Genomic DNA, 22,140 nt, shown 5'->3' on the forward strand with positions numbered 1-22,140 from the left:
CCCAGAGGTTTTGGCAAGTGGTGTTTTCATTGTCATTAGTTTCAAGAAACTTTTTAATTTCATTTTTTATTTCTTCTTCTACCCAGTCATGTTCAAGCAAGGTGTTGTTCAGCTTCCAAATGTGTGGTTTTTTTCTCCTTTATCATCCTATTATTAATTTCTAATTTTGTGGCATTATGGTCTGACAAGATGGTTTGTATTATTTTACGTTTTTGAATCTACTGATGCTTGCCTTGTGACCTAGAATGTGATCTATTCTAGAGAATGTTCCATGCATTTTGGAGAAGAAGGTATACTGTGCTTTTTGGGGGTGCATTAGTCTATAGATAACTATGAGGTCAAGTTGGTGCAGCTCACTATTGACTACACCATCAGAGCTCCATTAGTTTGTGGTCATCGTTGTTGTTAGGTGCTGTCAAGTCAGCTAGGACCCTGTGAACATTGGATCTGAACCTTGCCCCATCCTGCCACCCTCATCATCATGTGTCAGTCCATATCATTGATTGTCTTTCATTGACCCTCTGCCTTTCTAAGCATGATACCCTAAAGACAAGGCCTCCTAATAATATGCGCTGGGTTTTGCTAAGTATTTCTATGGCATTTTTCTGCATCACTAATAACTTAAAGTTGGTCATATAAATCACCTGAAGCTCTTCCAAAAATTCAGATTCTGGTTCAGAGGTCTAGGATGGGGTCCAGTAGTCTCTTTCTTACATACTACCAGATGATGCCATTATTGCTTCTTAATTTGAGTAGCAACACAACTAAAGTCCTGATGGTTCTTTTTTTCCTTTCTTCAGTTATTTTTTCCATCAGAAACCACAGCAACACATAAAGACAAATTGTTGTTTATATTTTTCTTTTTAAGGATTTTTTTTCTTGATGAGAAAAGCAGTCTACATACCTGGTCTCTTCTGCCTCCTAAACACTGGCGACGTGAACTCACTGCAATGAATGGTACCTTTTATAGAATAAGCCTGTGAAAAGAGTAGCCTTATGATTAGGATTGATCGGGACTTTATAATGTAAGAAATAGCAAGTGTGGCTTTAAGTAAAGCTCTCCTGGACCAGAACAAAATTAGTAATATTTATTAAAACTAAGGGCAGGTCAAAGTTGAGATATAAGTTTGCTATCTCCTTAGTTTGCGTGTTTCTGTTTTATATCTGTGTCCTTCTAGGAGTATTTTTTTGATCCAGATGTACTAACTGAAGGAGAACTGGCTCCAAATGATAGATGTTGCCGAATCTGTGGGAAAATTGGACACTTCATGAAGGATTGTCCTATGAGAAGAAAGTAAGTTAAACTGGAGAAGCAACAGTATTAGGTTTTAATTTTCTTATTGTTTAAGAGTTTAAATGAAGTTTTGTTGAAGTAGAGGAATTAAATTTGTATCAAATCAGACAGCTTTCAAATTACAAAATTACATTTTTTCCTTAATTTTAATTAAAATAAAGTTACTTAAATACAATTTTAAGTGTAGGTGACGAGTTTTGACTTAGATATATGAGGATAATCATCTAGACCTAGTCTTCCTCCTAATTTTGATCATTTGACTGACAAGGATAAAACTTTAAAAAGGGAAATTCAAATGTTCTTTTTTTAAAAAAAAATAATTTTAATGAGCATTTACAGAGATTTTGGATTTCCATTCATTCATTGCTGCACTTCTCTCCCCCCTCCTCCCCAAGTTCGCTCCTCTCTTTCAAAAGTAAAAGAAACACTCCTTCCCTGGTACACAATCCCCCCGCACCCCTTGCACTGCCCCAAGTACACTCCACTATGCAACCTTAATTGTGGACTCTTGTGATAACCATAATACCCTATCATACATCGCTTTTAAATTTTTCACTCCTTCATCTGTTTCAGTGCAGTATAAATAATTTATCCAGTTTTCTCAGTCTTACCCCAACCCTGATATCAATCCCATTTTACAACAGTGGCACCATGCAATATTTGTCCTTTTGTGACTGAGATATTTCACTCAGCATAATGTCCTCCAGGCTCACCCATTTTGAATAATACTGCATAAGTTCCTTGTTTTTCAATGCAGCATAGTATTCCATTGTGTGAATATACCACAGCTTCTCTATCCATTTGTTTGTTGATGGGCACCTAGGTTGTTTCCATCTCCTTGCTATTGTGAACAGAGCCATGATAAACATGGGTGTGCATATATCTGCTTGGATGTCAGTTATGGTCTCTTTGGGATATATTCCCAGTAGTGGAATTGCTGGGTCAAATGGTATCTCTATTTGCAACTTTTTGAGAAAGCGCCATACCGCCTTTCATAGTGGTTGCACCATTTTACACTCCACCAACAGTGAATAAGGGTTCCAGTTTCTCCACAACCTCACCAGCATTTGTTGCTTGTAAGTGTTCTCTTTTACAGTAGTCAGCATCATTTCAGTCAGTGAAACAAATTAGTTCCTTTAGATGTCCAGTTATCTTATGTATAATAACTGAAATGTAGAATGTTGAGATTTACATTAACTGATTTCTAGAATCTCCCCAAACCCACTGCCATTTAGTTGATTCCAGTTCATGGGGACCCTCACCACGTTTCTAAGCTAGAATTGTTAATGAGAGCAGACTACCTTCACTTACCTCCCAAAGGTGATTAGTACTACTGACTTTTTGGCTATCAGTATACCACTAGAGCTCCTAGTACTTTGTACTTAGTTTAACCCTAAACTAATAAATGTGGTCAAGTCCCTGGGTAGTACAAACAGTTAACATACTTGATTTATATTCAAAAGATGGGACATCCAAGTCCATACAGTTTTTTCAATAGAAAGGCTTGGAAGTCTACTTCTGATAAGTCAGATCTTGAAAACCCTGTAGATTATATTCATGCAAACACCTCATGGGATTTGGGGCATAACTTCTGAGGCATCCCAGTTAATTGACTTAAGTAACATGTTTAGTGCCTCTCTTCTACTTCCTGCGTCATTGCATAATGCCTAGGGTTTTAAAAGCTTGCAACTGTCCTTCAGAAGAAGTCATTTGATCTATTTGCTTGAGTAAAGAGAAGGAACTTCAAGAGTTGTTGTTGTTGTCGTTTGCCATCAAGTCGGAACCAACCCCTAGCTGATCCTTCAGCAGGTTTTCAGAGACAGTAAATCTCATAGAAGATTGCCCATCTTTCTCCTTATGGAGCAGCTGGTGGTCAAGAATGTTGTTGTTGTTTACCATAGAGTCTGAACCAACCCATAGCTGACCCTGCGGCAGATTTTCAGAGGCAGTTGATCACACGGAAAGAGATCACCCATCTTTCTCCCACAGAATGCCTGGTAACCTCAAACCCTGTGCCTTAGGTATTGCACTAGAGCACCAGAGCTCCCTGGTTAAGAATAGGAGGGAAAAATATTGTAGTAATAACTTCTGCAAACAACAGTTTCCTTGCCATCAGAACAGAAATACTGAATGATGTTTGGCTACTACTTCTGAACATTTTGGTCAGAAATTCTGTAGCAGAATATAAAACAGAATTTCAGATTGTCATGGAATCCATAATTTCTAGAGCCATGGAGGCTGTTTAAATTTTTGCCTTAAGATAATCTTTATGTCAAAAGAATCCTCTAAAGTCTTCCTAACACACACAAAAATATTTTTTTGCTTAACTAGTAAATAGTCCTTGCCTTGAGCCCTTCTCTCTGTTCAGATCTGTATATTGCATCAGATTGACAACAATAACTTGAAATATTATCTAGGAAGCTTGAGTATTAGGGACATTGAACTCACTATATGGGGGAAGAACAACTCAGAAAAGAAGGGAGAAAATGGCAAAACAAGAATGTCATCAATATTACTGAAATAAACATGTAGAAATTTTAATTAATTTGAGGATTTTTTCCCCTGTGTTATGTTCTTAACGGTAACAGAAGAAAATAATTAAAATAGACTGTAGGAGCACTGTTAGGCTTTGACACACACACAGCTGCCATGAGTCAGTCTGCTCAGCAGCAGATGGTTTTTTAACAAATGCTACACATGGATAATCTTTACTTTCTAATCGTCATGTTTTCCTCTTGTTGGTTTAGTTGAGGTGAAGTGTGCATTTTTAGTTGTTTGCTTAGGATATATTTATTTGGGTGATAGTAGATTTTTTACTCGGATATATTGATTTGGGTGATAGTAGATTTTTTTACTCTATATTAGTATATTACTCAAAATTATGTTCACCAATAAGTGATCATCTGAAATTAGATGAGCTCCTCTATGACTATTCAAGGAACAACAGTCTCAGACCATGGTATGCTGCATGCTAAACTACTAACCGAAGGGTCAGCCACTTGAAGTCACCAGCCACTCTCCTGAAGAAAGATGGGCATTCTCCTTCCATTAAGATTTACAGCCTCAAAAATGCAAGAGAGGATCATCACGGGCGGGATCAACACAACCACAGTGGCTGTGCTTTGGTTTTTACATAGGACGGTGAAGAGAAATCATGTTGACATTTTAAGAACATAAATCTCCTTAAAATGATTGTTCACTTATGGAACTTAAAGTTTCGTATCTAAATTTCAATTGTCTGCTAAAAATCATACCTGCCTGCTAAAAATCATACCTGAAAGGTTATTCCAAATCATACCTGCCTGCTAAAAATCATACCTGAAAGGTTATTCCAAAAGAGTCTCTCAAACTTGAGTAATTTGAATTTTGATACCTTAGTATCAAAATAAGTATCGAACCAATGAGCTTGATTAAGTGACACAAGGGCAGTTGTGTGAAAGCAAAAAAAGAAAAACTGCATCTTAAGCTCTGAGATAGTTTTGAATAGGGAATATATGTGTTAATTTCTTTGTTTTCCCCTTGATACCTTCCATTTATTGTAATCTATATCTGAAGAGATCTTTATGTTTTGTTAGGTTTCTCTTTGTATTTTTCTACTGGAATTGTATTTTCTACAGAGTGAGGCGACGGCGAGATCAGGAGGATACTCCGAACCAAAGATACCCAGAGGGCAAAGAAAAACGAAGCAAAGAAGACAAAGACATCCAAAAGAAATACACAGAAAAGGAGATATCAGCAAAGGAAGATAAGTCCCTGCAGCGCACATCTCAGAAAGCCAAGCCCTCGAGGGCTGCTGCTGACCTGGGTAGAGAGAAGCTTCTCAGACCTCCAGTGGACAAGTGGAAGAGACAAGATGACAGAGACAGTTTAAGAGATAAGCGTTGTTTTATTTGTGGAAGAGAAGGGCACATTAAAAAAGAATGCCCTCAGTTTAAAGGCTCACCAGGTATGCTCACCAACCACACCTTGGTGTTCACACTGATCTTTTAAGAGAAATTTCTTCAGAATTATTTTTACTCTTATTATATTAGTACATTATTTAAGTATTCTTATATTTACATACTTTTCAAGGGTAGATTTTTTTTTATAAGTAATTAAAAACCCCCACTTTGAATCCTAAGCCTCTGTATATGTTAGATACGTAATTTTATTTAGAATCTTAAAACCACTTTTCTAAGGTTGTTACGAACTGAAATGTCCCTAATCATTCCCAGTATCTAAAAATACAGACCAAGTAAGTACCCAGAACACAGGCTACATCTGAGCGTCACTGCTCAGTACATCTAACTAGGAAATGAAAACCCAGTTGAACAGGTAAGATGCAATAGATAAAATTACCTTGGGATTCCATATTTTTGTATGCAGATTATATTTTCCCTTAAATACAAATTCCACATGCAAAGCAAGGGTAAAGATGGATATACACCAGTTACTATCAAATCAGCTCTGATTCTAGGTAATCCCATGCATGACAGAGTAAAATGTGCTTCCTGTGATTTTAATAGCTGATGTTTTAGTAGTAGAATGGTCACACTTTTCTTGTATCGTGTTTCAAAGTTAGCAGCTGACTTCATTAATGGTGTGCATCACACAGGAAATAATACTATTGGCAGTTACGCCTGTTAGAGGGAGTATATGGTGAATATAGTTACTCTTGTGATTAAGAAAAGCTCTATTAGCAAATAGTTCAGAGTCATCCATAAATCTTGCCTCTTTGTGTTGCATACAGATTGGTCATTTCTCTTAATGGGTGTCTACTGTGAGCACCTTTTTAACAAAAAGTACTGGTTACATGGGTTTAATAACTTATGATTTTTAAACCAATTTACATACACTCTTTTCCAAACAAAGGGGAAGAATACTTAGGAAGTAATTATTCTTACTCTATAAAAAGTGTTTGTGGAAAAACATTTGTAATAGTTCATGTAAAAATTTTAGAGTTTATTACTTTAAGGAGCTTGAGCAAATTTAAGCTTTTTTACCTTAAAATAGAACATATACCAAAAATAAATTATGATTATAAAAGGAAGATTTATTTAAAGGAAATTAAACTATTAGCTGTAACTAACATTCATTGAGCATTTCCAGTAGTCAGAAACTATTTTAAATACTTACCATGAATGATCTCATTTAATTTTCATAGCATTTACTATCATGATTTTAAGTGGAGGATTAAACAGAACCATTTTAAAGATGAGAAAACTCTACTAATAGCATAAAGCTCCACTTTGTGGGGCAAAACCATGAAGAAGTGCCCTGTGCACACTCCTAGCTTTGATGTATGTATTCTTATTTGCTAGCAAGTTTGAAGTGTTCTAGTAATGAAATTCTCAGGATAGAGCAGTAGTTTTGGCAGGTTTGGGGGTGGTGGCCAGCAAATCAGAGAAACAACACATCTAGCATCTTGGTACACATTAGTTTAAATAATCATATTTCAAAAGTAAAATAAGGGAATAGTAGAAGAGTATACTGAATTAACTTCAGTAGTAATTAATGTCAGTTTCTTCCTTTGTAAAAATGATACTAGTCTTTCCTATTTCTTCAAATATATTGTTGCATACACACAATATGCTGAGAGGACATTCTGTTCTATTTAATAGAAAATCTTTATATGATAGTTTCAACGTATAGGCTTTGCTTCCAATTTAAAATAGGAACAAAAGTGCTAATTTCTTTCTTTAGGTTTGTCTAAATCACACAGTATATTTGGACCTCCTTCTTCACCTAGTTCTTTGAACCCAACTGGTCCATTTTTTCAGGTAAATCTAGCTCAGAATTTAGAAGCTATCCTGAGGAAACCCTTATTGAGTGCTGAAAGCTCTGTACCAGGTCCTGCAGAAGCAGGGAGAACCTAAGACTCAGCTCTTCCTTCCGACTGGTGGCCTCTACTCCTTTCACCTGGCCTGGTACTATGCGGTGAGGCTTGCAGGCACTGGGTGACTAGGCAGCTTGTCCCCTGCAGATGAATCTTGCTTTTAATTTGCTTGTAGAACTTTGCTACTAAGTTTTCTAATTTCAGCTGTCCTTCCTGGATATGGTTACCATTTTAAGGCTGTTTTTGATGCTATTCCTTTTGATTTTATAAACCAGTCTATTTCATTTTTTAGGCAGTGCTTTTACATGAAGAAAAAAAGAAACAAAAAACAGCAATATTTTTGAGCCCCCAGTCAGGTATGTGGGTTTTAAGAAGATAATGTGTAACTATTTTCTTTACTGCAAAGTTTAACACATGCCTTTTTGGCACGCTTCCTCAGGAACTGGAAATCAGAAGTATTTGGGGAATGGTTAAAATCACAATTGCCTCTTTCCCACTTTCACTTTCTAAATCTGATTCATCAGTAGTTAGGTTAAGACCTGTGTATTTTCAAATGTTCCAAGTGGTTCTTACTCTTCTCCTGAGAAAGCTAGTCATGAGGTATTTGTTGTTCAGCTGGGGTTTTTGTTTCTGCTTTGAAGTTGCAAAGGACTTGCCAACAATGTATTATTTTCAATGATTGGCTGTCATGTATCAAAATAGAGGAAAAGTAACCAGTAACCTAAAATGTCTTATTTATCCCTTTATCAGTTCTGTCAGTCAACAAATATTTATTAAGGCCTACTTGCTAAGCTACTGGCCTGAACAGTGAGGATATAGTCATGAACAAGCAGAGAATCTTTTCTGATACTCTTGTCAGAGGACATAGATAAAGAGATGAGTAAATAAAATCACATGTGGCAATAGGTCTGTAGAAGAAGAAATGTAAAATGGGAAAAGTGAATGCTGATAGGGTGGTAGCCTTTATAATGAAAAAATATTTAAGAAGAAAATTGAATGACAGAGACAAGCAAATGGCAAATAGAGCTAGTCTAGACTATTGTATACAGTTCTACTATCACTATTTGCCACTTGACATCCCTGATACTAGTGGCAGGAATGGGATGAGCAAGAAGGTGAATGGTTGAGAAGTAAGATAGATGGCCCTTGATTGCAGTTTTTCTATCAGTGATTAGAACTAGTGAGATTCTAACAAAGGAATACTGTTTGGATTATATTAATTTTTAAAAATAAGTTTATTATTGTTGCTGCATAAGGGTGGACATCTATAACTGAGACAACTGTCATAGCTCAGGAGAGCTGAGCATATCTTAGATTGGATGGAAAGAGTAAAGGAAGTGAGGACTGGCCAGATGAGTTCTTGAAGGGAGAACTCTCAGGGTTTGTTAGTGGGTGATAAAGCATGAGAGAAAAGAGTGGGCATGCAAACTTTGGCCTGAGCACTTAGAAGGATGGAGCTCAGAATCGCTTAGCTAGGGAAGACATAGAAGATCAGACTGGGGGAGAAATCAAGTTCCATCTTACATATAGTAAATTTAAAATACCTAGTTGATGTCCAGGTAGAGATGGCAAATAGTTAGTGTCTATTTGTCTGGTGTATTTCAAAGATTTTTATCACCCTTATATAAGTATTACCAGTATTATATGCATCCAGACCTTGGTACAGATTAAAAAAAGAAATGTATGGGGAGAAAGCCCCATCGCAAAGCCTTCCATATTTTTCGAATGTTTTTCAGTCCTGAAACAAAATGGCCAAAATTGAGGGAAGAAGAAAAAGGTAACTTCAACAAACTAACAAAGGGGGTTTTGGTTGAGTTTTGGTTTTTTTAAAAGAAAGACCAAATCTATGAACATCTAATTTCTTGCCCACAGGCATTCTTTGTAAGTTTGTTAGAGCAGTGTGTGTGTGTGTGTGTGTGTGCGCGCGCGTGCGTGCGCATGTGTGTGTATCTCCACAGGTAAACGCTCCCCGTGTCCACTATATTCAGTAAAAATAAAGTTAGGGAAAGAAACTATTTAAACAAAATGAATATGTATATTCTTTTCAAACTATACAATTTAATAGAAAAAGCTGAGTTTTTTAAATTTTAAAACTCCACTGTCTGCCTAATATGTGTGTGTGTGTGTGTGTGTCCTTATGAAACAACACATAGAGGTGCTGGAGGAGGTGGTCGGGAAGTAGGCTTCTGCTGTTGGGCTTCTGTCCGCTCTGTGGCGGAAACGCCTTCTGCACAGGACATCAACGCAAGCCTGAATAGGAAAAACAATTCCTTCCACCTAAGCCATGGCTTATCAGTTATACAGAAATACCACCTTGGGAAACAGTCTTCAAGAGAGCCTAGATGAGCTTATTCAGTCTCAACAGATAACCCCCCAGCTTGCTCTTCAAGTTCTCCTTCAGTTTGATAAGGATATCAATTCAGCATTGGCTCAGAGAGTCAGGAACAGAGTCAATTTCAGGGGCTCTTTAAATATGTACAGATTCTGTGATAATGTGTGGACTTTTGTTTTGAATGATGTTGAATTCAGAGAGGTGACAGAACTTATTAAAGTGGATCAAGTGAAAATTGTAGCCTGTGATGGTAAAAATGCTGCCTCCAATACTACAAAATGAATGGGGGGAAATGGCTTTTTTATGCCATCCTCTGTTATTACTCTTGGCTTTTTGAAGAGAAACTTAGAAGAGACTTTTTAAATTATTTCTAGCAATGCAGAAATTACTCCATTGTGCTGTGCTGTCGGAGAAGTCCAGTAGAAAGCTCGTAACTTTAGCCACTTACATGCACTTACTACGCAGCATGAAGAAACCCAATTTTTTAAATAACAAATCAAAAGTTGTTACCTTCCTATAAATATTCTTTAATAAATGAATTTTAAGACATAAAAAAAACCCATATAATCTTTACTTTGTATTTTATTGCTAATGAGTAAACTGTACTTACTTTTAACACTTGTAACGAGTGTTAGTTACTGAGTATACAGTCTTAGGTGATTTCTTTGCATCTCTTGTCAATTATTATAAAACATCCATCCCAGATTTATAACGTCTTAAATCACCAGGTTTCACTAGCTCAGTTTGTAGTAAGGAAAGTCTCAAGGATGTCTGTCACAGAAAGTTAAAGTTAACAAACTTCCTGGATAGGTTTGTATAGTAATGTTTGTTTTGTGTATTGTAAACATGGGCAGAAAATATAAGAATTCAAGTATTTAAATGTTAGAACCAAGATAAAATCCAAAATAAAGCAAATGATCTAAATGTTATTGTTAGATGTTGGCGAAGTCAACTAGAACTCATAGCCAGCCCTTGAATAGGGGATCCAAACTGTAACCTAATCTGTGCCAGCCTTATTATCTCTGATGTCAATTCTTCTCCTGAGGGTCTTCCCCTCATTCACTAACTTTCCATAGTGTCCTTTTCCAAGGACCACCCCCCTCCTAATAACTTACTCAGTATATTTGAAATGAATTTTCATCATCTTTGCCTCCAAGGCTTGTCTCTTGCTGCACTTTCTCCAAGACTAACTTGTTTTTCCTTTTGCAGTCCATGAGATATTCAGTACTCTTCTCCAACACCACAACTGAAAGATATCATTCTTCTGTCATTTTTACTCATTGTCCAACTCTCAGATGCATAACAATAAATGAAAAGACAGTGGCTTGAATCAAGTGCACCTTATGCTTTAAACTGGCATAATTGCTCCTTAACCACTTAGAGAGGTTCTAAATAGAACTAGGCATTTGTGATAGGTAAATTTATGCTTGGATTCTCAGTTGCTGGTGTATTGGATTGTAGTTGTTGTTGTATGTGCCATCGAGTTGCATGCGACTCATAGTGACCCTGTGTACAAAAGCCCTAAATTCTGCTCTATCTTGTGCCAACCCCACCGTCTCAGACACACCTACTCTCAATCACTGAATTGATCCATCTCATCAACATTCTTCCTCTCTTGCACTGTCCCTCCACTCTTCCAAATATGAAGTCCCTCCTCAAGGACTGGTCCCTCCTAGCAACATGGCCAGACTATGTCAGATGAAGCTTCAGAATCCTTGCCTCTAAGGAGCAGCCCAGTTTCACCCACTCCATGACAAACCTGTTTGTTCTCCTAGCAGTCGATGGTATAGTCAGCTCTTCTCCAGCATCATAGCTCAAAGGCATTAATTCTCTGTCATCCCTAGTCACTCTCCAGCTCTCTGATGCACAGCATGCAATGCAGTGCAAAGACTGTGGCCTCAATTAGGCACTCCTTAGTCTCGAGGTTGACATCATTGCTCTTCAGTACTCTGGAGAGGTTTCTGTCAGCTAACGTACCCAGTGCATTTCATCTCTGATTTCCTGGCTGCTGGTACGAAGAATGTTGATGGTGGAACCAAGCAAACTAAAACTGTTAACACTCTCAATCTCTTCATCATTCATAATGATGCTGTCAGTTGGCCCAGTGGTGAGAATCTTTGTTTTCTTGATGATCAGCTTCAATCCATATTGAAGACTGCAGTCTTTGTCCTCCTGCAGCAAGCGTTTCAGGTCCTCCTCAGTTTCACCAAGCAGGGTTGTGTCATCCACATAACGCTGGTTGTTGATAATCTTCCTCCAGTCCTGATGCCACATTCCTCCTCATACATCCCAGTGTCTCGGATGATCTGTTCTGCATACAGATTGAAAAGGTATGGAGACAGAATACATCCCTGGCGGACACCCTTCCTGACTTTGAATCATGCAGTGTCTTTGCTCGGTTTTGACAACTGCCTCGGTTCAAGTATAGGTCTCGTTATAAGCACAATCAAATATTCTGGGATTCCCATTCTTCCCAGAGTCAACCACAGTTTGTTGTGATCCACACAGTCAAAAGCCTTTGCATAGTCAATGAAACACAGATAAACATTCCTCTGGTACTCTTCTTTCAGCCAAAATCCATCTAACATTAGCTATAATATCCCTTGTACCACAGCCTCTTCTAAACCCAGCGTGCACATCTGGCAGTTTTCTGTTGACGTGTTGCTCCAGTCCTTTCTGGATAATTTTCAGCAGAATCTTGCTTGCATTTGATATGTGATATTAATGATATTGTTCAATAATTTCTGCACTGTTGGGTCACCCTTCTTTGGAATGGGAACAAATACCGATCTCTTCAAGTAAGTTGGCCAGATGACTGTCCTCCAGACTTCTTAGCACAACATTAGTGAGCACATCCTGTGCAGTGTCTCTGTTGAAATATGCAGTTGGTATGCTGTCATCTCCCGGAGCCTGTTTTTTGCCAATTCTTTCAGAGCAGCTTGAACTTCATCACCACAGGTTCTTGTTTCATTGTTTCATGAAATTCTTCTGTATTAGTCAATTCTTTTTGATAGACGGATTCTGTATACTCTTCTTCCATCTTCTTTTAATGCTTGGATCATTTAACATTCTACCCAAAGCATCCTTAAGTATTGCCACTCATGGCTTGAATTTGTTTTCAATTCTTTCAGCTTAAGAAATGCTGAATGAGTTTGGCCCTTTTCATTTTCTGACTCCAGCTCTTTACACATTTCCTTATAATACCTTGCTTTGTCACCCCGAGCTACCCTTTGAAATTTTCTGTTCAGCTCTTTAGTGTCTTGATTTCTTCCTTTAGCTTTGACTTCTCGCCACTCTGATGCAATATTCAGAGTCTCATCTGACATCCATCTTGGTCTTTTCTTCCTCTTCTGCCTTTGTAGCGATCTTTTGCATTCTTCATGGACAATATTCTTGATATCCTCCCACAGCTCATTTGGTCTTCACTCATTTCAGGGTCTCAAACCTGTTCCTGAGATGGTTTTGAAATGAGTGGGATGGACTTAAGGTAAGATTTTGGTTCCTGTGGATTTGATTTGATTTTCTTCAGCTCTAGTTTGAACTTGCATATGAGTAAGCTATTAATTATCTAAGCTATCAGCTCCTGGCCTGGTTTTCACAGTTGATATTGAGCTTCTCTAGTGATTCTTTCCACAGATGTTATCTATTTGATTCCTATGCAAAACATCAGGTGAAATCCATGTGTATAGCCTGCATTTGTGTTTCTTATAAAAGGTATTTAAAATGAATAAATCATCAAGTGTCCAGAATTCTATCAGTCTATCTCCACCTTCATTTCTGTCACCAAATCTGTGTTTTCCAGCTACTGATCCTTCTTCCCTGTTCTCAACTTTTGCATTCCAATCAATGCATCTTGATTGCATGTCCGATCGATTTCTGACTGCGGAAGTTAGTAGAAATCTTCTATTGCCTCCTCTTTGGCTCTAGTTGTCAGTGCATATATTTGAATGATAGTGATATTGACTGGACTTCCTAGTATGTGTATGCATATAATCCTGTCACTCACCACATTGTATTTCATGATGGATCTGGAAATGACTTTTTTTATTATGAAAGCAACCCCATTTTTTTCTCACCTTTTCATCCCCAGCATAGTAGATCTTATGATTCTCTGATTTAAAATGTCCCATGCCAACCCATCACACTTAGCCAATACCTAGTATGTCAGTATTTATGCGTTCCATTTCTTTTTTAACAAGGCCCAGTTTTCCTACATTCATACTTCTCACATTCCATGTTCCAATCACTAGTGTCTGCTTATAGCTGTTCCTCTTTCTTTGTGTTTCCATATCTGAGATCTCAGCCTCAATTGCCATGTCTGTTAGTCTAAGTGTGCTCTATTGTACATAGGGTTTTCAAAGGCCTGTTATTTCAGAAGTAGATGGCCAGTCCTCCTTTCTAACATTGGATTGGTTTTCTTTTATGGTCTAGGAAAATTTTTAAGATTGTATTAAGTCTGTTTATAGTCAAATGTAAAAGAAATAAGAGTTGATTTTGGTATGCGGATTGAAGCAATTCATGTGGAGGGGGAATCTCCAGAAAATTACTTCTGTTATCCAAAAGTGAATGATGCACATGAGTGGTAAGAAAGAAGACCATTGTGTGGGAACACTCAGCTATTTCCCTGAGAACTTTTATTATTATCACTGGTGAAGCAGTTAGGTGAACACATGCAGAGGTGGCTTGGAAAACATCCCAAATCAAATACAAATTAAGTCAGAAAGGGCTACTGTGTAGTGTGATGAATTGATGATAATGTAAGCAACTATTTAAAAAGTTCTCAATAAGAAACACTCTTACCCTTCCTTAGTCAAAATGTTCCATTGCCAAGGATGAAGTAGCAAGCACGGTTTTTAAGAGTTTGGCTAGGTGAGACTCTAGATTTATGATATTGAGCAGCCTACTCATTCTCCACATGGCATAGTGTCCTCTGCAGAAAAGGGATAATAATAACACCTCACTGGTGGAGCCATTGAGAAATACAAGTAAAAAGCATGCTGCATGTATGAGAACAGAGAAAATGTCATGGACTTGCACATGGGCATATAGGTTATCTTGATATGATATTCCTACGGGCGTTGTTCCTGCTAAAACTTTTACATATTTTGAAAGTGGAATTTTTTAAAAGAGGAGGACAGTTATATATCCTAGACATACACCTAGAAAAAGTATTACTAATTGACAGTAAAACCCATTACCCATGAGTTGAATGCACTCACAGTGAACCTGTAGGGTGAAGTAGAACTGCCTTGAAGGGTTTTTGATGCTGCAAGCCTTTATGGAAGCAGATCATCATGTTATTCTCTCTCAGAACAGCTGGTAGATTCAAACCACTGAACTTTTGGACTTTACCACTGTATCACTGCTACTGCTATTATGTGCCATTGAGTCAGTACTGACCCATAACTGACCATCCCAAGGGTTTTCAGAGGCAATTTAATCACCCAGGTGGATATTACCCATCTTTCTCCCACAGAGCAGCTGGTGGATTCAAACCTCAGTGCTTTGAAATCGCAGCACAGTTTCTTAATATTAGGACACCATTGCTCCCTGACATATATTTATAAATCTTTTGAACAGCTAAAAATATTATGAACATAAATTTATCATATTGAATGTGTCTTATTTTGTATTAGACACATTTTGAAAAGCATTTATATGCAGATACCTAATCCTATAAATTAAGCTCTTCAGATGAGTACATCAAAACTATTATGACAATCAGATTTATCTGGTAAATTAGTACTTATTTACCCAAATTATCCTTGTTAGTATAAATGTGAACATGTGTCACTAAAAACCAACTGGCGTTAAATCGATTGCCACTCACAGGCCCACAGCTGGATTTTGGCGGTGTAAACCTTAGCAAGCTGATCGTTTTTCTCCCACAGAGCAGCTGTAATGTTCAGAGCACAAGGCACTGCAGCCTTGTAGTTAGGCCCAGCACTAAGCCTCTTTGCTACATTGTGTTGAGTTCCCCAAAGCTCTTCCTTTCCATGTTGTTGTTGTTATGTGCCGTCGAGTCGCCTGCGACTCACAGCGACCCTGTAGTACAAGATTTATTTGTTACCCACTGGAGATTTCCTCCAGAAGCCTGTGACCTCATATTTACGTTGCGGACCTCTGACTAGAGAATCCCTTTCTCTGAACTGTGTCTCATCTGTAAAATGTTAGTAACACCATCTAAAGATCAGAGCACTCAGCATAGTAAGTGCAAATTCTCTTCCTGATATGATTTACAACCTCAGAAACCTGATGTGGAGTCGCTCTGAGTAAGGACTAACTTGATAACAGTGAGTTGAAATTTGAAAATCTGTTAGATAAAAAATACTTTGGTGTTGGAGTTTTGGTGGCCTAATGGCAAGAAGCTGCATTGCAATCCCGAAGGTGTGCGGTTCAAATTCACATATGTTCCGCTGGAAAAGGAAGGGCAATCTCCTGTACCAGTTGGATCCTAATAATAAAATAATAAAATTTTAAAAAAATTTAATATTTTAGTGTTGTCCAACTGTGTATTTTCTGTACTTATCACTTTTTTGAACACTTTTTTTTCTATACATTATAAATGTTTTCTTAACCAGTCTTACAGTTTTTGTGGTATTACTTTCTTTTTAGTATTTTGAGATGTTTTTCCATGATTTTTATCATGATGTGGTTCATGATTTTTTATTCATTTTTTAGAAACTCTCTGCTAGTCTCAGGATACAAAGACACCATCTGCATTTTCTTTTAAAGTTTTAAAGCTTTCTTTTCCTATTTTTATTTTAATTCATCTAGAGTTAACCTTTTTGAAATATGTGGTAGGAATATACAGTAAAGTATTTTACCCCAAGTCTAAACCAGTCCACTCTAAATATTCCCCCATGTACCATGGAGCCGGAATCGACTCGTAGCTGAACCCCCAACAGGTTTTCAGAGACAATTAATGTCACAGGAGGAGATTGCCCATCTTTTTTTCAAAGAGCAGCTTTTAGATTTGAACCATATACCTTTGAGTTGGCAGATCAACTCCTCACCACTAAGCCACTAGAGTTCTGTGCCTTAGAAAGTACAATTAAACAAAATCAGTAAAATAAGAATTGTCCATATACTACTTCCATTCTAGTATTAATCACTGTTTAGGTTTTGGAGATTGTCTTTATTTATTTATTTATTAATTTAATCTTTACAATTTTTCCAAGACACTAAGTATCATTATTGCCCTTATTTTATGGTTAAAGAAAATGTGATACCTAATACATGAGTGGTGGAGTCTCTTTTTTATTTTTATGAAAATATTACACATGTAGTTTTATTATGTGCTTTTTAAAATGTTCTTCTCTTTCTGTGCCTCCTTGGTATTTTATGTACATGATCCACAGTAAACTTAGTGTAGCAGAGAAATTTGACATTCTTTATACTTATTTATATTTAAAATATTGTTAATAAGGTTTAAATATATATTTACTTAGCAAAATTTCTCACTTCTTTCCCTGATCTAGCTTCTAACAATTTAATAGTAAAAAATGGGTAGTTTGCTTAAACTTACAATTCTTTGGTTCTGCCTTGATATTGGACTTTTCCCACATAGTCATTTGCCATTTTTCCCTCACTTGTATCTTGTTTTTCTTTACCCTACAACCTGTCATCCATCTTCTCCACTGAAAGACATATTAAACATATCTTAAACGGTAAAGAATGTCCTGGCTTACTTGGGAAATTCTTACTTACTCTGTGATTATTACTTATTCTGTGGGTCCACTTATATTTAAATATATAGTTCATTTGTCATTGCTAGAGAAGGAAAAGTATAGTGGAAGGAAGGAATTGATTCCTCCTACAAAACATAATAGAAGGTCAAATGCAAAAAGTCACTACAAACAAGTAAGAAGAAGAAAAGCCCAAAATGGGTGTCAGAAGAAACTCTGACTATTGCACAAGAGCACCAAGAAGCCAAAGCAAAGGGAGTAAATCAAGAAGTTAAGGGGCTGAATAGAAGATGTCGAAGAATAGCTCAGGAATACAAGGCAAAGTATTATAATGAAATGTGCAAAGAGCTGGAATCGGAAAATCAAAAGGACTGAACCCTCTCAGCATTTCTTAAACTGAAGAAAGAACAAATTCAAGCCTCTAGTTGCAGTGCTCAAGGATGGTATGGGCAGAATATTTAATAATTCAGGAAGCATTAAAAGAAGATGGAAGGAATATACAGAGTCATGATACCAAAAAGAAGTGGCTGACACAGAAGGATTTCAAGAAGTAACATATGATCAACAAGTGATGGGGATGAAGTTCAGGCTGCTCTGACTTGGCAAAAATAAAGCCCCAGGAATTGAACAAATACCCGTTGATGTATTTCAGCAAACAGACACTGCCCTGGATGTGCTCACTAAGTTGTGCCAGGATATCTGGAGGACAACTACTTGGCCACCTGACTGGAAGGTTCGATATGTATTCCCATTCCAAAAAAAGGTGACCCGATATTGTGTGGAGATTATCAAACAGTACCACTAATATCACCCACTAGCAAAATCCTACTGAAGATTATCTAGAAATGACTGGGACAGTACATTGACAGAGAACTACCAGAAATACAAGCTGGATTTAGAAGAGGTTGTGACACTAGAGACATCATTGCCAATATCAGTGGATCTTGGCAGAAAGCAAAGAGTACCAAAAGAATGTCTATCTGTATTTCATTGACTATGCAAAGACATTTGACTGTGTAGATAGTAACAAATTTTTATTAACCTCGAGGAAATTGGGAGTCCAGAACACTTGATTGTGCTTATGCAAAACCTATACTTGGACCAGGAAGCAGTCCTTCAAACAAAGCAGGGAAACACTGCATGTTTCAAAATCAGGAAAGGAGTGTGTCAGGCATGCATCCTTTCTCCATACCTTTTCAATCTGTATGCAGAACAGATCATTTGGGAAGCAGAGCTTTATAAGGAGGAATGTGACATCAAGCTTGAAGGAAGACTCATCAACAACCTGTGTTATGCAGATGACAAAACCTTGCTTGCTGAAACTGAAAAAGACCTGGAGCACTTGCTACAGAAGGTCAAGGACTGTAGTCTTCAATATGGATTGAAGCTCAACATCAAAAAGACAAAGACTCTTCCCACTGGGCCAGTTGGAAGCACCATGATAGATGGAGAAGAGATTGAGGTTGTTGGCTCCACAGTCAAACACTCTTTAACAGTCAGGAAATCAAAAGACAAATTGCATTGGGAAAATCTGCCATTAGGTACCTCTCCAGGGTGCTGAAAAGCAGCAGTGTCAATCTAGAGATTAAAGTGCACCTAATCCAGGCCATGGTCTTCATAATTACTTGTTATGCTTCGGAGAGCTAGACAATGACAGGATGACAGAAGAAGAATTGGTGCCTTTGAGTTGTACAGGAGAAGAGTCTTGAACATACCATGGACTGCCAAGAAAACATTGGTCTGTCTTAGAAAGGGTGAAACAAAGTTTCTCCTTGGAGGCTAGGATTTTGAAGCTCCATCTCATATACTTTGGGCATATAGCCAGGAGGTACCAGTCCTTGGAGAAAGACATCATGCTTGGAAAGGTGGAGGGACAGGACAGGAGAAGAAGATCTGGATGAGATGGATTGATACAGTGACTGGTGCAGTGGGGTTCAGAGCTGGTGTACATAGGGTCGCTGTGGGTCACACGTGACTTGACAGCACATAACAACAAAACATACTTCCATTATTTGACATAATACTTCAAATTCATTGCCATTGAGTGGAACTAACTCCTGATTCAATGGCAGGTATTTAGAGTCTGTAAATAACATGAGAGATTATTCATCTTTTTCCCTTGAAGAAGCTGGTGGATTCAGACTATCAGAGAAATGCCATCTCTAACTCCCAACAGACCTCACAAGATATCTGACATAATACCAACTAATGGATATATTTTTCTCTGCTGATGTGAAATACCATTTATTTACTATTTTCTTACTTCATCTCTTTGTTCAGATTCAAGATATATTCAATGTTACGTCGTGTGTGTGTGTGTATCTTTAACAACTCTTTCATGTCCTTCACCTGTTTCCTTTCTTCCCTTGATATCAATAAGTTATTGTTACAATGATGTGAAATATTTCTTTCTAATGAAAGAATTGTTTGTGGTTCATTCTGTCTTGTTGCAAATAAAGACTGTGACCAGTGCAAAGCAGAACTTAGAACAATTGATCTCATTTGACCTGCTATACCAACATGAATTTACTGCTGTTGGATGGCCTAGGGTCATCTCGGGTGCTTGGTGACCACAGATAACAGGATGAAATATAACATCGCTTTTTACTTTCCTCACAGTCGTTGCTATGTTTGAGCCCATTATTACAGCTGCTGTTGTCAGTCTAAACATGAACATGGTGAACATGAAAAGATAATAGAATGGTGTCACTCTAGCCACTTGTCTGCTTTTATAAGGAATTTTAAGTAGTGTGTTGTGTTCCATACAATAACTTTACTACTTAGCCAAATTATATGACTGAAAACAAGTGACCATTTTTACTGTGGATATTTAACAATAAATGATTTTGTAGCTTTTGAGAGAAAGTGAGGCTTGTTTTATTTATTTTGGGTTTTGTTTTTTCTCTTCAATAGGTAGCCTTTCCAGTAAATACATGACTCAGGGAAAAGCCTCACCGAAGAGGACCCACCAGGAATCATGAGGGAAGAAGTGACGTGCTCTGCCATCCAGGCATTCATATTCACTCTGAAAATTAGGTTCACTTCACAGGACATCACAGCAGAGATCAGGCTTCAACCCAGCATTGAAGGGAAATAACAGATTATTTTAATTTAATGAAATTGTTAATGATTAAAAACATTTTAATAGAATCTTAACTACTGCAAATTTGCATTGATTTACGGATTTTAATATAAAGCCATGATGTAAGTATTTAAGCTAGGATTAAAAACAAACACAAAAATATGGTTCAGTATTCAGTGGATCCAGTTTAATGGTTTTTTTTAATTCCTTCGGTGTACACTAAAGTAGTGTACTGATGAACCCCAAGTACATGATCCTTTTTTTGTCCTATTATAAATCCCTTTTTTGTTTTGAAGAGCGGCAATTATATTTATTGTTATTTACTGAATCCTTGTGTGGACGTGTGTCAAATTTGTGTGAACTGCTACTGTATTTACAAACATTTTATTGCTATTTGTAGAAAAGATGAAATGTGAACATGAGTTCATATTTATGTGAGCCTTCAGTTTATGAGTCCCCGAGGATTATGGGGTTTTCCCTCTCTAATTTTAAGTAAATTGACATGTAGCTACTATGCTTCTAAAAATGAAAGAAAACAAGTCCTGTGAATTGCTAAAACATCTTCAAAGGAAAAATGGCAAAAGAATGATTTTTTAATTTTTATGAATTCTGAAATTAGGGTGGGTAATTTTTCAAAATCCCTGATGATTAAAGAAATTATCTCTGTCAATCCAAAAATTTATTGTTGTCATTTCGGGTCTAACTGGATTCCTTGTGGAACTGTTTGTCTGACTTCACAATGCCTGCAGAAGTACTACATGGTCAGAACTCTGCCTCAGTTTATTTCTCATTTTGAAATAAAATGAAATTTTCAATCTATAATTTATTCACATTGTTTTCTAGTAAAAGAATCCTAAACTTCTTCAAGTAATTGGATGAAGGCACAAGAATGGGGCAGGGTATGGGTGTGGGTGTGGGTGTGCACACATACCCAAGTGTGCCCATGAATGCTCATAAACCCTGCCTTACTCAGCACTGGCAGTGCGCGCGCACACAGCATGAAGCCTGAACAGGAGTGGATGTTGGAGGGTGTAGATGGGTGGTGGGAGAGTGCTCAGAAAATACTCACTGACATACTCAAGAACAGTCCTATCAAGACAGAATTTCAGAGTTAGGAAGCCATGGCAGAAAGAGTGTGATCTTCCTTACTCATTCTGAACACTAGCTCATGGATTATAAATGCATTCTTGAGCTTTGGTTTCTTTTTGTTTTAGGGTGATTTTTTGTTTGTTGGTTTTAAATTTTTAATTGTGATTTTTAACACAGAAAAGTAGATTTTCATTCCTTGTTGCACATGAATTGTGCAACTTTGGCTGAAATTTTGCTCTATAACTTTGATCATCTGATTTCATTTCTTGTACGTTAAAGTCACTTTGATCAGGCATGCAGTTCTTGTCACACTTTTTGAGTTTGCTTTGTTTTAAGGTAAAATGTAAAGATTAGAAACTTGTAACCCAAAAGGACAGACCTCCTTCCTTGAAAGGAAATATGGAGGAGAGGCCTTGTCTCACTGTTTGGAAAAACCTGTTGATGCTGTTTTGTCTTCTGTCATCAGAAGCTGGCCTCATACTTGTTCCCTTTTATTTGCCACTATGGTTTGTACTTGTCTTTTAGCTAAGGGAAACATTGGCATACTCTAAAAAGTGATCCAGTGAATTTACCTGGTCAAGTTTTGTTTTGGTTTCTTTGCAATTTGAGAAGAAAACATCTCACAACTAATTTTAATTAAGTCAGAACAAACTCACAGCTGAACTTCAGGTTTTCAAAGGCTGTATGGGAGATTGCCTGTGTCCCAAGGAGCAACTGGTAGATAGGAACCTTTGAATTATCATTCACTGTTTTCCCCTCTTATCTCTTGCCTTTTCTTCATGCTAGAAAAACTTTACTTTTTTATATATTTATTTTTTATTATTAAATTTTATTCATTTT

At 37.2% G+C, this 22,140-nt stretch overlaps 1 protein-coding gene and 1 pseudogene across 2 annotated transcripts in view; both read left to right on the forward strand.

Moving 5' to 3' along the window:
* ZCCHC6 (zinc finger, CCHC domain containing 6) overlaps nucleotides 1-20,110 on the forward strand; it is a 65,896-nt gene extending 45,786 nt beyond the window's left edge. For both annotated transcript variants that reach the window (XM_006900865.1, XM_006900866.1), the window contains 3 exons: nucleotides 1,179-1,294; nucleotides 4,912-5,240; nucleotides 20,043-20,110. In XM_006900865.1, the coding sequence (XP_006900927.1) occupies nucleotides 1,179-1,294; nucleotides 4,912-5,240; nucleotides 20,043-20,110 (513 nt within the window). The remainder of the gene's footprint in view (nucleotides 1-1,178; nucleotides 1,295-4,911; nucleotides 5,241-20,042) is intronic.
* On the forward strand, nucleotides 9,394-9,723 carry LOC102852752 (annotated as a pseudogene).
* Nucleotides 20,111-22,140: the final 2,030 nt, after the last annotated feature.

This window comes from Elephantulus edwardii, unplaced genomic scaffold, assembly GCF_000299155.1.
Source record: "Elephantulus edwardii isolate Elephantulus edwardi_28Jun2011 unplaced genomic scaffold, EleEdw1.0 scaffold00298, whole genome shotgun sequence".
NCBI lineage: Eukaryota > Metazoa > Chordata > Mammalia > Macroscelidea > Macroscelididae > Elephantulus > Elephantulus edwardii.